At 32.5% G+C, this 19,061-nt stretch overlaps 1 protein-coding gene across 1 annotated transcript; it reads left to right on the top strand.

The window, feature by feature from the left end:
• The first annotated feature begins 4,857 nt into the window (after positions 1-4,857).
• LOC131844804 (membrane alanyl aminopeptidase-like) lies at positions 4,858-16,746 on the top strand. The gene is made up of 15 exons (XM_059193768.1): positions 4,858-5,106; positions 5,309-5,586; positions 6,228-6,383; positions 7,151-7,480; positions 7,845-8,028; positions 8,583-8,818; positions 8,918-9,107; positions 9,500-9,686; positions 10,592-10,689; positions 11,585-11,764; positions 12,674-12,855; positions 13,186-13,353; positions 14,289-14,429; positions 15,692-15,776; positions 16,543-16,746. Exons 1-15 carry the CDS (start codon positions 4,858-4,860, stop codon positions 16,744-16,746), a joined length of 2,868 nt encoding a protein of 955 aa, XP_059049751.1.
• The last annotated feature ends 2,315 nt before the right edge of the window (positions 16,747-19,061 follow it).

Below are 19,061 nucleotides of genomic sequence, written 5' to 3'. Positions count from 1 at the left end.
TTATAATTTTTGTTCGTGTATTGTTAATCCTCGATGAATATAATGGTTTACTATAGATGTTCTCCTTAGGAATGGAAAATCATGATATACTATGATCATTACATGATAACGTGATGTATGTTGTACTGTTGATCTATGCAGCTTATATACCATACGAGTTACATAAAAATGTAGGATCTTTTAAATTTATAAATTAAATTGATATAACTTAATTTTTTTGAAGTAAGACAATTCAATTTTCAAAATATGCTTTATAAAAGATATTTAAAGAACCGTTTCAGTTTACTCTCAGAGTAGCCTGAATTATATAAATAATAAATATCCAGTACAGTCCATAAATATGTAATAATTTCATAAATAAAATGTATAAGTTAATTAAATCCTTTAAAAATAATTATCTATTAATAATAATATTAAATTCCATAAATAATTTTGCGTATTAAGTGAATATGTTAATAGAGTAATAGTTGAATAATAATTAATTATTAATAATTTAATTCCTCAAAATGTATTTAATTATAGTATACACAGATGCAATGACATGGAATTACATGTCATCCAAGCCAATAACAGCGGAGTTAAGTTTGTGTTTTTACAACATACTAAGACAACATATAAGTATATAAGAAATGCAGTTAGGAATTTGTATTTTATTTATTTTGATTGATAATAAATTTTATTTCTAAGAAATATTTTTTTTAATTTATCATTCCTACTTTATTTCTAAACTAGAGGCGTCTGCGGGTTTGTACGCATGTAGCTACTATTGACGGCCTCGCTAGTCTAGCAGTTTAGCATACCGCCTTACTTCCGTTAGTCGTGGGTTTGATTCGTCTCACGGAATAAAGATTCATGAGTATGATTGTTTGTGGCGGTTTGGTTGTTTATATGTATTTAAATATGTTTATCAGTTGTCTAAGACACATTACATAAGCTGTGCTTATGTAATGTGTCTTAGCTTGGGATACTAAACTAATTATATCATTTACATAACTTAATTATATAACTACAACCTAAATTTAAAAAGCTTAAAAAATATAATACAATAACTAAAATATATTATTAAAAGGGATCCCTTTAGGCAAAGTTCCGAAGATACTGGCAGCGTTCCCTCTTTGAATAGCTAGACTAATTCTTTGTCCAAGGTAGCTGCCAGCTCTTCGGTCTTCTTGGGATTAGGAGGTGATGTTTATTTTATAGCATAGGGAATAAGGAGCTTGAGCTCACTTGATGATAAGTGATTACTTACTTACTACCGCCCATGAACACCCGTAAAACCAGATGAATTGCAAGTGTGTTTCCGGCCTTTCAATAAGTAATAACTCTTTTCTTGAATGTTTTGATATCGTATTGGTTCGGAAATAACAGTGCTGGAGGGTGATTTTACAATGTGGTTGTACGTGGCTAAAGGTTTCTAGAAACCGCACGGTTGAGAATCGCTATTCATCCAGATAAGGATGGTACTTTAGTTCCTGGCGGATGGTACGATTGTGAAATTTAGCAGCTGGTGTTAATCTGAAGAATTCCTCAGAACACTTACCGTGACAGTCCTATGTGTATTGTCCAGGGTTATTATTATTATTATTCTAGATGGTAAACAGATAATAACAATAAATAAATCATTAGTACAACGACAACTGAACAAGCATATGGCTAAGCTAGGCCTATGCACGACAAGTATCTGCAGATTCTGCCAAACTGAAGAGGAAACGCCGCCTCACATCTTATGTGGTTGTAGCCCACTCATGCATAAACGAAATATCTCCTTTGGAAAGTTTACACTCTTTCCCGAGGAGATAAAAACGATCGCTCCTAAGAATATCCTTCAAATCTTGTCCCTGACGGATCTAGGTAGCGAACTCTGAAAAGGGCGAGCACAATAGATCTATGTAGGTCGCAGTGCTACAGGTGCTACACATCTGACAATAGCCCAAACAACCCAATAAAAAAAAAAAACAACGACAACTAGTATTTTTCTCAGCTTTCTTTAGCGAATAAATGTTGACCAATATTTAACAACATATTCAGTTAAAATTTCATCATAGTCCCGTATGTGTTTATTTAACAATATAAACTTACAGCTAATTGCCAACACGTTTATATAATAAAATGACAAAAAAATCTTTTTTTTTTTATTATGGAAGACAAGGCTTCTGTTTATACGTCAGTATCTTGGACCTTACACAAAACTAAATTTAATAATTGCAATGCTCGCATAGTGAGGCAATTTATTAGAGCGTGGCTTGTGCGTCCATTTTGCAGCTTTTATTTTAAATCTTAACGCACAAACAGCAGGGTATGCGGTTCTAGACACGCGGTAGCGTGTCAAAGCCGAGTTTTATAGTAATAAGGCGACCTCTCATCGTGGTCAATTTCTGGAGAATTCATCACAATCGATTGACTGGCCTGGCTGCATGCTCATCCCGTCATCCTTTACCCAAGCCAGCATATACCGTTAGCTCAGACGGGTGCACCATTGCATTATCATACATGAAAACATAACATACAAACAGATAAAAAGACAAATTTCATCTCGTCTCGATTTTAATTTATTATTGAGAGTTTCGGTAGACCACCGCGTTTAGCACACTGGTTTAATTACCTTGGTCGCAGGTTCGATTCCTCGCACGGTGCAAACATTTGTATTCATGAGTATGATTGTTTGAATCGGTTTTATATCTATATTATATAGGTATTTACAAAAAATATATACCTAAGAATTTATATCAGTCATCTAGTACCCATAACACAAGCTCTGCTCAGATTAGGACTAGATGGCGCTTTGTAAACTATCCTGAGATATTAATTATAGTTATTACATATATATATGTATATATACATTAAAAAAACTAAAAACAATTTTTCCAATACATATTTTAAGAATTATTAAAATGTACCTACTAGTCGTGTTAAATCCATTATTGTAATGTGTTGTTTTGTTGTAATCACCATTATCTACCCCATTTGGAATTATTAAAGTTATTTATATGCGTGTATTGAAGACTAGTTTCTGAACCTAGAATTTACTGGTCTTAATCAAAGTCATTAAAAATATGTTTATGATACACAAAATGGCTGATAACAATTATGATAATGAATCGCCCAAATTTATCAAACATGATAACAAAATTTCGATATTGTTCATATAGATAAACCTCATTTATAGATCTATTGATATATCCTTTCTGAGATACTAATGTAATTTAAATAATCAATTATTTATTCTTTTCTAAATAAGTTAGGGAATTTGGCAGATAGTGAACCGATCACTATCTAATAAACTGTAATAAAACATTAGCAACGACCCTGTTCTGTTTGAAGAGAATATAAATATTATTTTTATATACATAATCCAAATTCATAAATTTATTAAATAAATGACGACCTCGGTGGTCTAGCGGTCTAGCGCTTTACGACCGATGGTCGCAGGTTCGATTCCTCGCACAGCACAAACATTTGTATTCATGAGTATGATTGTTTGTATTGGCCTGGGTGTTTTCTATGTATAATATGTATGTATTTAAAAAAAAATATCTATGTATATGTATCAGTTATCTAGTACCCATAACACAAGCTTTAGCTAGCTTAACTTGGCTCTAGATGACGCTGTGTGAATTGTCCTGAGATTATTATTATTATTTAATTATTTAAATAGATAGTATAATATATAAAATTTAAAAAAATCGACTGTTGGAATCGAACCCTGGGCGTTCGTGTGGTAGGATGTGATACACTGCTAAGTAGGGTGTTTGGGCGTTGGTGGTACCGATGAAAAAACTAGTATGTAGGTTACACGTGGAGTTTCAAAGGCTTAGGCTAGGCTAGGCTTTAGGCTTTTTAAAGGCTAGGCTTCAAAGGCTTTCTTCGAAACTACTGGCCATTGTGAAATAATACTTAAGAGAGATTGCATACCCTTATGGGAAACAACTACTACACGGAGTCTCGTCCCGAAGTGAATTTCCCACACCGTGCCCTCCCCTGTAAGATCTAATGTCCTGCAATTTGCCTCAATGATCGAACCCTTCAATCGAAACATAGCTTTTTTTTATTAGGTTGTTTGGGCTATTGTCAGGTATCTGTAGCACCTGTAGCACTGCGACCTACATAGATCTTTTGTGCTTGCCCTATTTCAGAGTTCGCTACCTAGACCCGTCGGGGACAGGAATTGAAGGATATTCTTAGGAGCGATGGTTTTTATCTCTTCGGGAAAGAGTGTAAATTTTCCAAAGGAGATATTTCGTATATGCAGGAGTTGGCTACATAGCTTACAAAACAAGCTGCTTGGCTGCTGAAATAGTTGAGACTCAATTACTCACACATAACACTTCTTAGAACTTCTACTCGGGTACAAACTATAGTAATTATCATTATTACTGATAATGATATCTTATCAAATACAATGTGATTACTTCACAATATATGAATACCATGATAAATAAGACTATCATCACTTTAAAAAAAGCTAACTTGTGTCGAAACCTAACGTATTATCAAAATCGGCATACTTTAAAGGACATTTCTTTCAGGTTAGTTAATTTTAATATTACAAATATATTATAATAATAACCAATTTCTAACTTCGTTAAATATAGTCTTGTGACTTGTGATATACCTAACCCACTATATATATATACATGTGTTTGCTTCGTATGATGCTTCGATGATTAACAAACAGTCAGATAGACAGACAGATAAAAATGGTAAAAAATGTTATTTTGTTGTATGTACCGTATTCATATTCATATGCATGTAGTAAAAAACGGTTATTTCATTATTATAAATTTTTTATTAGACATTCTAATTTTTTTATACGTATAGATTATTTTAAAAGGATTTACAAGATTTATTTTTTTAGAAATGTCTAGAATTATACATACTATTTTATGTATGGTGCTTTTGGCGTACGTTAAGGCCGATTCTGACTTTCCATTTTGGGAACATGATCAAATCCCCGTAAGGGCACTATCAACACGAAATGAAGAATCCATTTACAGACTACCAGGAGATGTTGTGCCCTTGGAATATGACGTATATCTAGATCTTTTTTTTGCTGAAAGGACAGATAGACCATTTAGCTATGATGGAAGAGTAAACATTACTATACAAGTAAGTATTTGTCGTAAAATAAGATCCAAAAATTTTGGGAACTTAAAAAAGAAATTTAAAATGGAACGTTCCAAAATTATTTTTTAAATAACAATATATAATAACTTTTAAGTATGCGAGTATGATTAAATTTGAATTTAGAATAATCTCGAAACAGAGTCGTGACCGACAAAATTTATTTAGGTTCATACTCTAATTTCAGGCAGTCCAAGAAAATGTGACTCAAATTGTACTACATGCCAATGTTGATAGAGTAAGGGGTGCCAGTTTGTACAAAAATGAAATACCCGTACAATTAAACCATACTAATGCACTTATAATTGAAAGACAATATCATTTCCTGAAAGTTAATTCACTTAATGCTCTTGTTGTTGGTGAAAATTATACTTTGGTCATCGAGTACAGTAGTGTTATGAATGATGGACCAATGAAGCGAGGCATTTGGCGTGGTTGGTATATTGATGAGAATAATATAGAGAGGTATGTATAAACATTGTTTTTATATATTTTTTAACTTTATTGCATCAGATAATTGCTACCAGGAACCTAATTCAATATCATAGAACAGTGAGATATAAAAGGCGATCTTTATTTTTATTAATATAAATTTCCAAAATTAAAGTAAAACTGAAGATAATACTTTAATAAAACAATTGAAGATCTAAAACGAGATGGATGGTCTGTGTATCTTTCGATGATATGGCAAGAAAAATATCAAGATGACTTTGAATGGAGATGAATGGAAGAGAACAAGATATTACGCCGATTACTAAAGAAATAAAGAAAGAAAAATTACGATGACAATTTATAAGGTGTTTAATTCACCACGATGTGCTGATGATACTGACTAATTCGCCAGGATGTAATAGCACATCCTTCTTCTTCCAATTGACCAGACTTCATGCTCATCCTTCATAGACCAACACATGTATGTTAGTACACTGCGCTATTCGATAATATACACAGGGAAATGTGGATATAACAAAGGCTGATGATATGATGAACGCATCACAATGCAGATAGTTCATTTGTTATTTGATTTGACTGGCCAAGTAGGGTGTGTTTGGGAAACAATGTGAAAATATTATATTATATAAATATTGTTATTAATTAATTTACAGAATCTACGCAACAACTCATTTTCAGCCGTATAACGCAAGACAAGCTTTTCCTTGCTGGGACGAGCCTTTATACAAAGCAGTATTCACACTACATATATCTAGGCCAACAAATTACTCAGCTACATTTACTAATACTGGATTGGACACTTATGATCAGTAAGTATTGAATTATCTTTAATTATCCATCCTTATTTACCTTGGTAAACTTCTTTCAAATAAAAATAATAAGGTAATTTGTCATATATACAATGAAACAGTTTTTTTATACAAATAAATGACTTTGGACAGTTAGGTAGGATTAACAGGGGACTAAACTTGGTTTCCTTGTACTATGAGTCCAAGGAATCGTGGCATCCTTCTCTCTATGAAATATATAGCAATAATGGTAGAAGAGTGAATATTTATGCACTAATAGTAGTTAATTAAATAGACCAAGTAGATACCAAGTAAGAGAAAAATGAACTTGAGTGTGTTGCTGTGTGTGATTAAGGAAGTTATTATAAAGAAAGTAAGAGCATGTGTTATTAGTGTACAAACAAAAGAAAACAAATAAGAATGAGTATTTAGTTATGTTGTGCCAGTAGAACTCCGTTTCATTCAGTTTTTCTAGTTTACATGTAAGGCTGTTTTTAACTCTAGACCCATTCAATTTATTTATTTGTAATGTTGTATAGTTCCAGTACTATGGAAATCACGTTATAACATGTCGGCGTAATACCACTATTACATTGCCATTCCGAAGATTCTTGATTCCATGCCCTTTATGCTGTTATTTCAGTGCTGATCTCACTCTGCAACCGAAAACACAATTTACTAAGTGGCTAAAATAGGCGACTCTGAGGTGTCCTAGTAAAAATCGTTTGCTTTAAAGAAAGTGTGTAGTTTCATTTTTATTTTAAATTCTTTCGTTTTGTCTGTTTCAGTCTAGACATGAATTTTCAAGATCGAGTTGTGGAGCATTTTCTGCCAACACCGAAAATGTCAACATACCTCGTAACTTTTCTAGTTAGTGAGACGTTTAAAGTTATAGCTAACGATACCTCGTTCAATCCACCCATAAGAATAATCGGTAGGTCAAATACCCAAGGATATGGGGATCATGCCTTGAACTTGACTGTTGGAATGACGAAGTTTTTTGGTGATTACTTCGATATGCCATACGAGAGTTTGCACAAGAATCTGTATAACGATCATATATCTTCTCCGGACTGGGCTTCAGCTGGTACCGAAAATTGGGGTATGGTTAGTTATAGGTATGTATTAATTAATTTTATATAGATTTTGCATTTGCATTAATTTGTCATTGCGTTAACTTCGCTTCAAGTGTAATTAAGCAAAAATATTGGCATTCACCTTAATTTTGATTCTGATATGAGGGAAAAGCTGATGAAATAGGAATTGTAAAGGAAAATATTTTTGTTTAAGTTTATAAAAAGTGGTTTGTTGACAGTAACTATATTTTGAAATACATATATTTTTACTGATAAGGCTTCTAAACTTTGTTCTATCTCTTTAAGAATTGTAACCCAGTCTACCGTAATGATGTTATCTGTACATTGCTTTGTTTACATTTTTAATGTATCTACATAAGTGAAATAATTTTGATGTTATTTGCAGAGAATTGAATCTGATTATATACCCACGTGAAACTATTATGTCTGTTGAACATTATGCTACTACTCTCGTGTCCCACGAGTTGGCACATAAGTGGTTCGGGAACTTAGTCACCTGCTACTGGTGGAGTAATACCTGGATCAATGAAGGTTTCGCCAGTTACTTTGGTTACATTGCTTCTCATGAGGTTATTATCGTAATTTTATTTATCGGCTTCCGTGGTTTTACGTCCGAGGCTCGCGATTAATTTCTTCCTACTAATATACTAAATTGTATTAAAGTTTCAAGTTTAGAGCGACATTAATTTTTTCAACCCTTTAATTTTAACCTTGTGGTAATTGTACTTAACATGACTCGTCATTAAAATAATTACTAGCCTTACACAGCGATCGTTATATAATAATAATAATCTCAGGACAATTCACACAGCGCCATCTAGACCCAAGTTAAGCTAGCTAAAGCTTGTGTTATGGGTACTAGATAACTGATACAAATACATTGATATTATTTTTTTTTGTAAATACATACATATTATACATAGAAAGCAACCAGACGGATACAAACAATCATACTCATGAATACAAATGTTTGTGCCGTGCGAGAAATCGAACCCACGACTATAGGACGTAAAGCGGTGTTCTAGCCCGCTAGACCACCGAGGTCGACATATCAAGAGTCCTTGAGCTCTTAGGCTTAGTGGCAGTAATAAACAGTGTTATAAATATTATGTTTTATTTTCAGGTCTTTCCACAATATGAATTACACGAGCATTTCAATTCTAGATATCTTCAAACTTCATTAGCATTCGACTCCGGGAGTACGGTACCAATGAATAATGACGTCAATACTCCTTCTCAAGTCACCGGTCACTTTGGTACAATCAGTTACTCTAAAGGTGCCGCTTTCCTTAGGATGACTGTCAATATCATTAGCCCAGAAACTTTTCAAAAGGCATGCAAGATTTTCTTAGAAGATAAGTACGTAGAAAAAGATTTTTTTTAATTATGTAAATTTTACACTAATTACTTACTAAGTTTTTGTCTTTCTGAATAATTATTTACATATAATCTTTTCAGTCGACTAGAACCCGTGGATCAATATGATTTGTATGATGCATTTGCTGCAGCTATAGCAGAAGATGGTTCCTTGAGAGAATATAATGATTTCAATTTCACAGAATATTATCGTGTTTGGGTCAATGAGCCTGGTTATCCGCTACTCAATGTAGATATTAACCATTCCAATGGTGAAATAACACTGACGCAGGTAAATGCATTTTTTTCTTCTTAGCGAGTAAAAAGCAACAGTATAATGTCTTTCTTTTTAATGGGTGATAATGGAATGTACCTATGCACTGAATAGAGACAGAGCAGTTAACACACAAAGAAAAGGAATTCACTACGGATTTACTACGATGCAACCTAGGGATCTGCTTAGAACTAATAGAGAATACTGATAGTAATGTAATCAAGGCAGACAGGGAAGATATCACTGATACAAGAATTGATACCATATGACAGGGGTTGTAAGAGGCATTGTTAAATGTCAAGGTAGCGGACATACTGTCTGTAATTCTGATCAGAATCAAAATTAAAGTAACTAATAAAATTACCTTTTATAACGGTAATACATTTTAATTGTTACTTATAATTTTACAGGAGAGATTTTTCTTAAATGGAAATACACCACCTACTGGACAAATTTATCCTATCCCAATCACATATTCCACTAAAAGCAATACAAGGTTTAGGGATTTAAAACCAGTTTCTATGATGAGTTCAGAAATAGCAGTAATACAGAAGTCTGAAGAAGAAGAATGGGTGATATTCAATAATTTGCAGCATGGTTTGTATATTTTGAATATTCTGTCAATCGTTTCGCAACTGCAGGATGATATAGTAATTTTATTTGTATTACAAATTTAAATTGCGCTCAGTAATTAATATATTTTCTTTTATTTATTTATTTATGTAACTTTAATGTGCATAGTACAAAAGTAACAGTACATTTGGCGGACATAACACCATGCGGTATTTTCTACCAGTCAACCATAGGTAGTACAGAGAAAAATTATGTATTAATAATAATAAACTAAGAAAATAATTCCACATAAATATATAATATGCTTTATTTATATCTTTATATTATGTATCTTATTAAAACTCTTTAAAGAATACAGAAAGTGGTCGAGAGAAGTTGAGTTTCAGCGCAATACTTTATTTTCCAATGGGTTCGTCCTCACACCGAAGCAACAATTGAATTTCTATCATATATGTTATTAGCTTTTGCCCGCGGATTCGCTCGCATTAATTTATCTCCTTGGGAATGGGGTGGAATTTATCAAAATTCTTCCTTAGGGGATGCCTACGTCGTAGTAGCTTTATGCATGTAGAGTCTCAGCCTGATCGGTTTAAAATTGACAAAGTTTCATCCCCTATTTTATCCATTTGGGGGTAGAATTAATCAAAATTCTTTCTTAGCGGATGCCTACGTCATAACATCTATCTATGTATATATATTCTAAATTTCAGCCCGATTCTCCCAGTGGTTTGGGCTGTGCGTTGATAGATCACTATGTCAGTCACCTTTGAGTTATATATATTTAGATATATGTATGTATTTATCTGACTGTTTTTCTGTGTAAATATTCGTATTAATATCATTCTATCTATTTTCTGATATTAGTAATGCTCCTAAAGTTGTAACTAGTGGGTGCTTTTCCTTCGTTACAATTTATTTAATTTTTTCAGCTCACTACAGAGTTAATTATGATGATAAAACATGGGATTTGATTGCGGAGGCTTTATTGAATGAACCCGAAACTATTGATCATCTAAATCGAGCACAAGTAAGTGTTATAAATGTGAAATCTTATATATAAAATTCTCGTGTCACAGTTTTCGTTCCCATACTCCTCCGAAACGGCCTGACCGATTCTCATTAAATTTTGTGAGCGTATTGAGTAGGTCTGAGAATCGGCCAACATCTATTTTTCATCCACCTAAATGTTAGGGATAGTCCACCTTTAATTTTTTTTTTATTTTAAGGCAAAACAACGTTTGCCGGGACAGCTAGTATTAAAATAAATTTTTCAAATATTTTGTGTATAATAGGGGTTTAGAGCGCAGTATAATTAAAAATTGTAAATTGTAAATTCATTAGTCTTTTTAATATTGCGATGTTGAAAAGACTTATGAAACACTACATCATACTATTTTTCTAAATATAGAATTCTAATTATAATGTTTTCTACTAACAATGGCTAAATATATAATATAGTTATCTGTAGAAGATAGGGGAAAATAGTAGTTAAAAAATTTGACGTTCATATGCTGCTAAAATCTACCTACATAAATAAATGATTTTTGATTTCATTTGATATTAGTTTTACATTTTTTTTTAGTTTTGTAAATAATTTTATATCTTATAACTGAAAACATTTCGGTACCTATATTGAAATTATATGTAACTAACAGTTTCCCGCAATGTGGACTTTCTTTGAAGTTACTTTTAAAATATACCCTATATAATATTATCCGTCCTCGGAATGTAATTTATATTCATATCAAAGGAAGGACTTATGGAGCGGCTACAGGCCAACTCCAGCCTGACATATATCACGTATACGACTTTAGTCTGAGGGCACCGCTAGGGGTTCGAACCTCGGCTCAGGCCGTCTTAATTTCGATACTCGTTTGAATTAGACCTATTTTAAAAATTATAATTATTGTATTGATTTTTAGATAGCTGACGACGTATTTGCTCTAATGCGGTCAGAAAGACTAACATACCATAAGGGTTTCCAAATACTGAAATTCCTGCGCTATGAATCCAACTACCACGTGTGGACTGTTGCTATTAGTGGATACACGTGGCTACGTAACAGACTTAGACACTTACCGTCACAGCAGGCTACTTTTGACGTAAGTAAACTCAGTATTGACGGCCTCACGTAAGTTCGACGGCATCGGTGGTCTAGCGGTTTAAGATACCTACTAAAGTAAGTAGGTAAAGTATTATATGTAAGTAAATATAAACCTGATGCAGCCCATAGGCTGCATCAGGTTTATATTTACTAAAATTGCAAAGGAAATGCTTATCTAATTTAATTTTAAAATCAAAGGAAAGAGTTCTTTTTTCTTCTTCCTTTTCGCGTAGGATCTATTCCTCGCACGGTACAAACATTTATATAAATGGGTATAATTGTTTGTATTGTTCTGTTTAGCTTAAGACTAGATGGCGCTGTGTGAATTGTACTGTAATAATTATTGTAATGTAATATATATTATTGTTATATCAATATTCTGTAAAAGTTCTATTAAAGCTGGCAAGCAGTTTGCTTTGTAAGCTGTTTTTTGGTTATAGAAGATTAGGCAGTGAAGTTACAGGATAAGAGCCATAACATCTTAGTCCTTTGAAATGGCGACATGCGACGTAATGGTATCAGGCGTATAGCATAATAATACTAAGAACACCCTAGGACAACTCACGCCGCGCCATGATTTCTAAACAAGCAGAGTTTGTCTTATGGCTACTACACAAGTGATAGAAATATTTTTTGTGGTAAATACATATATTATATACATAGACCAGACCGATATAAACAATCATGTTCATGAATGCGAATGATTTTACCGTACGTGGTCCGAACCCGCGACAACCGAGATCAAGGCAGTGTTCTAAAACGCTAGATCAAAGACAACAAATAATCAAACTATCAGTACAAGCTCGCTATTTACCAAATTCTTTTTAAATATCTTTTATTAAGAAGATACTATTTTAAAGGTACTCGTAGTTCTACTACGCCAAACTTTTTTTTTATCAATTTTCAGTCTTTCATCTTAAGTTATTTGGAACATGTGATAGAAACCGTTGGGTACGAGACTATAAGTAATGAAACACCTACAATAAGTCTCACCCGACAAGAAGTTCTCCAGTTTGCATGCAACCTCGGCCATGAGAAATGCGTAGAAGAGTCACTTCAGTGGTTTAGAAGACTGAAAAATCAGCAGTGGTTAGTAGAAGTATCATTATAAGGAGTTACTTTTTTTCTTTGACAAATCATACAGCGCCATCTAGGTCTAAGCTAAGCAGAGTTTGTGTTATGGGTATTAGAGCAACTGATATACACATTGATTACTTTTTTTAAAAACTCATGAAACTAATGAATTCGTAATGTCAATATGTATTCCTGAACATCTGTTTAAAAGAGCAACACACAAGTTCCTTGGTCGTTCTTGTAATGAGACTGCTTTCCGAATAAGCGGTATAATATAAAAATGGTATTTGACTATTTATTTTGGCAATGAATATTTAGTTCAATAAAGATGATTTCTATTTTCAGGGTGAATCCTAAAATACGACGTCATGTCTACATAACTGGTGTTAGAGAAGGTACATCTGAAGATTATACATTCTTGCTAAATAGATTTAGGACTTCAAACTTTGCTAATGATAAATTGGAAATGCTGCGAGGTCTGGGGGCAACGAAAGATTCTGAATTATTGACCGAGTAAGTGATAAATCTAAAGATTTCTATGCATATAGTATATTATAGTATTGGTAATAATAACGTTAAAACGGTACGTAATGAAGTTCAATATAATATAAATTGTTAAGAATGAATATATTAATAAAAGAAAATTAAATTAAAATTTTGAGAGTGATTATATAATGATATATATAACCTATAATCAAAATACATCAAAAAAATTTTAAGTGTAATTTTTATCACATATTTATTCATTCTCAACAATTTTCATTATGTTAAACTTCATTATCATTACCTAATAGAAGTTTCTATTATAATTATCCTGATATACAGCTCCTGCTAGTTTGGGAGTCAGGACTGCATCAAACTATACACTGATGAACGTTTAAATAACTACTGTTAAATTAAGTTTCGACACTCAATGACTTGTTTTTTTAGTAATAATGTATTAAATATGAGTTTATTTTAATGACTGTATGTGTCAAAATAAAGCGATAAAAAAATAATAACTAAATATCATAAATTCTTAAGTTATTATATTATACTAGCTGTCCCGGCAAACGTTGTTTTGCCATATAAATTAATAACGCTATAAACAAAAATAGGGGTTGATGATAGAAGGGTGAAAATTTAGGATTGTATGTATTTTTGTATGTTGTATCATAAAAAATTAAACTCTCAAAATTTTGTCTAAAAAATAAAAATAAAAATTAGGGTTGGACTACCCCTAACATTTAGGGGGATGAAAAATAGTAGTTGGCCGATTCTCAGACCTACTCAATACGCTAATACAAAATTTCATGAGAATCGGTCAAACCGTTCCGGAGGAGTATGGGAACGAAAACTGTGACACGAGAATTTTATATAAGTAGTATATATAAGTAGTTAGGTTTTGTAGCAAAGGACCTGAAAAAATTAGATGTCTGGATGTTTAAAATTAAACATTTTTATTACAGGTATTTAGATCTAACACTGCAGAAAGAAGTAAGATCCCATGACAAAGCAACTTCTTTTAATTATGCTCTTCTAGGCAATAAAGAGAATGCAAATGTTGCACTGGAATATATTAAAAATAACATAGATGCCATCAGAGAAGCGTGAGTATATATAGATCATTTGATATATGTTATACAGGAACAATGCGACGGCCTCGGTGGTCGAGCGGTTTAGAACAGCGCTTTACTTCCGATGGTCGCGAGTTGAATTCCTCGAATGATGCAAATATTTGTATTGTACACTGTACACGCTATATATCCCTTATTGTCGGAGCCTGGGGTCGCGTTAGCATTCTACCATGACTCCAGCGGGAATCATCTCTATAGATGATGTAGGGTATGCCCTATCTCGGTTGTTATAATAAATACGATAATTTGATGATTTTGGTCCACTCTATAGATGATATAGGGCATGTCATATCTCGGTTAGTACAATAAATATGATAATTTTATGATTTGGGTCCGCTCTATAGATGATGTAGGGTATGTCCTATTTCAGTTGGTACAATAAATACGATAATTTTATGATTTGGGTCCGCTCTATAGATGATGTAGGGTATGTCCTATTTCAGTTGGTACAATAAATACGATAATTTTATGATTTGGGTCCGCTCTATAGATGATGTAGGGTATATCCTATTTCAGTTGGTACAATAAATACGATAATTTTATGATTTGAGTCCGCTCTATAGATGATGTAGGGTATGTCCTATTTCAGTTGATACAATAAATACGATAATTTTATGATTTGGGTCCGCTTTATAGATGATGTAGGGTATGTCCTATTTCAGTTGGTACAATAAATACGATAATTTTATGATTTGGGTTCGCTCTATAAATGATGTAGGGCATGTCCTATTTCAGTTGGTACAATAAATACGATAATTTTATGATTTGGGTCCGCTCTATAGATGATGTAGGGTATGTCTTATTTCAGTTGATACAATAAATACGATAATTTTATGATTTTGGTCCACTCTATAGATGATGTAGGGCATGTCATATCTCGGTTAGTACAATAAATACGATAGTTTTATGATTTTGGTCCGCTCTATAGATGATATAGGGCGTGTCCTATCTCGGTTGGTACAATAAATACGATAATTTTATGATTTGGGTCCGCTCTATAGATGATATAGGGCGTGTCCTATCTCGGTTAGTACAATAAATACGATAGATTTATGATTTTGGTCCGCTCTATAGATGATATAGGGCGTGTCCTATCTCGGTTGGTACAATAAATACGATAATTTCATGATTTGGGTCCGCTCTATAGATGATATAGGGCGTGTCCTATCTCGGATAGTACAATAAAAATATAATTTTGATGTCTTTAGTTAATTGTAGGTTAATTTCTCCAACAGATATGTTGAAGATTCACCGGCCAATCCCGTACAAACTGTACTGTCAAATCTTGCAACTTATCTCGACGAACCTGAACTTGTGGATGTGAGTACTTTTGATTTTGTACAAGAAAATAGTTAGGTACATATAATCATTATACCTAGTCTTACCATAAATATGACGAAGGTGGCCTCGGTGGTCTAGCGGCTTAGCACACCGCTTTACTTTCGGTGGTCGCGGGTTTGATTCCTCGCACGGTGCAAGCATTTGTATTAATGAGTATGATTGTTTGTATCATACTAAGTATTTTATGTATTTATTTAAAAAAAAGTATTTATATAAGTTGTCTAGTATGTATAACACAAGCTCTGCTTACCGTGGGACCAGATGGCGCTGTAATTATCCAGGGTTATTTATTTTTTATTATATATTCATAAGTATGATTGTTTGTATTGGTCTGGGTCTTTTCTATGTATGTATTTATGAAAAATACATCCAAAAACAATTTATTTATTTAAATATGGTTATAAGCAAAAATTTACATTTTTTAACATTTATTACGATAATGTGTGTTAGTTTAAACATTAAAAATATATAAAGCTGCTGCTGTTGGCTGAATTACTTGAATATGAATATTCGTACACCTACTCGATAATAATTTTATTAGAAATGATATTTTAGGTCAAAAATAATATATATATATATATATATATATATATATATAAAACAAAAACCTCAGAACCCTTTCCTATCCTTTTCTTTAAAATATATATTTTTTTTACACGTTACCAGTGAATAATAGGCCATAATAATATTCCATGCATGTAGCACCGAAAAAAATATATAGTCTAATATATTTGCATTTTTTTAGTACGAGAACTGGTTACGTACAACGCAGCGGGACTCACTGCAATTCAATAACACGATAAACGCAATCAATAACGCTCGAGCCAATATAGAATGGGGAACTGCCAACGCCGATATTATTTTGAGTGCTGCGAGAGACAGTGCATCTATTGTTGTTACTTCAGCTATTATGTTACTAGTCACAACACTATTCACCTTTGTTCTTTAATATGTAACGTTCTACAAATCAGTAGAAAATATTGTTTAATTAAATATAACTAAATATAGTAATAAGTACATTAATAGATGTTTTTTTTACACTACGTTGGTGGTAAACAAGAATACGGCTCGTCTGATGGCAAACGGTTACAGTAGTCTAGGGACGACTGAAATACCAGGGGTGACACGTGCAGAAAGCACGTTGCCGTTGTCTTTTCAATTACTTTTTTTACCCTGAAAATTCACAGCTTCAGCTGAGTCAGCCCCTTTTATATTATCTTTACACAAATAATTTTATAGCAAATACAGGTATTTACCTCTTTCGACGTTTCAACTAGGTTGCACTAGCCGTGGAGTAACAGCGATGTCAATATAGGTGTCTGCAGTTTTTTCATCTACCTTTACCTTTACCTTTCTTTTTAAAAAAGGAGTATTGAAGGTCTTTATTTACCTCAAATAATAAACGATTACAATTGCTTATATAATTTAATAGTAATAATCGAAACAAAACGGTCTATAACTCAGAGGTGGCATTGAGTCCACTCTCTTTGCTATTCTATTATAGCGTTTATTAGTAAATAAATACAATAGAAGGTCGATGATGACGATAGCAAAGAGAGTGGACTCGATGCCCCCTCTGAGTTACAGACCATTTTGTTGCGATTATTACTATTAAATTTTATAAGCTATTGTAATAGTTTATTATTTGAGACAAGTAAAGATTATTATTATAGTAATAATATAATTATATATGTATATATATATATATATATATATATATATATACCTAATATAATAATATAATTGTGTGACTAATTACTTTCAATACTAATTGGATTGTCTTATCATGGCTGCGGTATTAGCCTATAGATTAAATTAAAACAAAGAAATTAAATTCTACCTATTTTTACAAAGCGACATTCACGTAATACAATTATCCGGCAAATATTTTAATTTTTTTATTGATTTATGAATAACTAGCTGTGCCTGCGGTTTTACTCGCGTTAAGTTTCAATAAAAAATATAGCCTATATGTTATTCTGATGCAAAAGCTATATTACTGTAAAGTTCCATCAAAATAGGTTCAGTAGTTTTTGCGAGAAAAAGTAACAAACATCCATACTCACAAATTTTGCATTTATAATATAATTAGTAGGATACACTCTTAGTGAACATTACACTTTCTTAAAGAACACACTAAAAGGTAATTGATGCTACTTTACGTTAACTCTTATTATAAATATAAATATTGTTTTTTTGTGTAGTATTTTTTTTATTTCACAAATGACAAAAACTTAAAAAGCAATTTCTTTTTTCCTGCAACAGCTATAAATGATTTATTGTATATTATGTATAGTTAATTTAAATTGTTTGTAAAAATTTTGGAAAAAGTGACAGATAGATAATTATGATGAATAAATGTTTCTTTTAATTTTATGCATTTTTTTTTCTTTTGTAAGAAATTTTTACAATCCCTAAATAAGGGCCCACAAACAAATTTTTATACGGGGCCCGCCAAGCACGCTACGCTTCTAGTCAGAGACATCGCGGTATCATGTGACGCCCGAGATGCGTTGTCAATCCTGCGAGCATAGATATTAAGCCTCTTATCTAATTAATGGCACCCTAGAACAGAAACACTTAATGTTAGTTGGACTATATATACCTACTAACAATAGTAGATGGGGTATTTAAAATTCACCTGCTGACTCGCGCAATCTCGTTTGCATCACACTTACTTTAGCCCAAGAGTCCACGACGGCCAAATATACGTCTTATTAGTACATGTGAAAGTTCTTGTATGTGTGTCCCCAACACATATAAGAACGATCCCCACACATGAAACCTGGATCGTGGTTCCTTTGGCAGGTAACAGGTAACAAAGGTAAAAATTTTCATATCAGATTCGTTATTTTAAAAAACTCTAAATTTTTCACATTTTACAAGAACTTTCACATTTACTAATAAGACGTATATCTGGCCGTCGTGGCCTCTTGCTCTACTTGACATTTATCATTATATATCAAACGACTTACATGTCTTTTTAAATTATAGCTTATATTTTGTTCTGATCTTTCCGTCCATTCCACAGTCACTAACTTTTGGGTTTATACTATTAGTACGATTTATCCTTTTCTAGTATTTCTATAACCATTGTGTATTTGCCCAACAAAGTTTTCAAGATATTATACAAGTAATCAATAAATAATAATCTTATTAATATTATAAATGCGAAAGTTTGTGAGTATGGATGGATGTTTGTAACTCTTTCATGCAGAAACTAACGAACGGACTTTGAAACTGAACTTTACAGTAATGTATGTA

This window comes from Achroia grisella, unplaced genomic scaffold, assembly GCF_030625045.1.
Source record: "Achroia grisella isolate CSIRO2021 unplaced genomic scaffold, CSIRO_AGI_Agris_v1 utg413, whole genome shotgun sequence".
Taxonomy (NCBI): domain Eukaryota; kingdom Metazoa; phylum Arthropoda; class Insecta; order Lepidoptera; family Pyralidae; genus Achroia; species Achroia grisella.
Note: the sequence above shows the minus strand (reverse complement) of the source record. Positions and strands in the feature narration are given on the sequence as shown.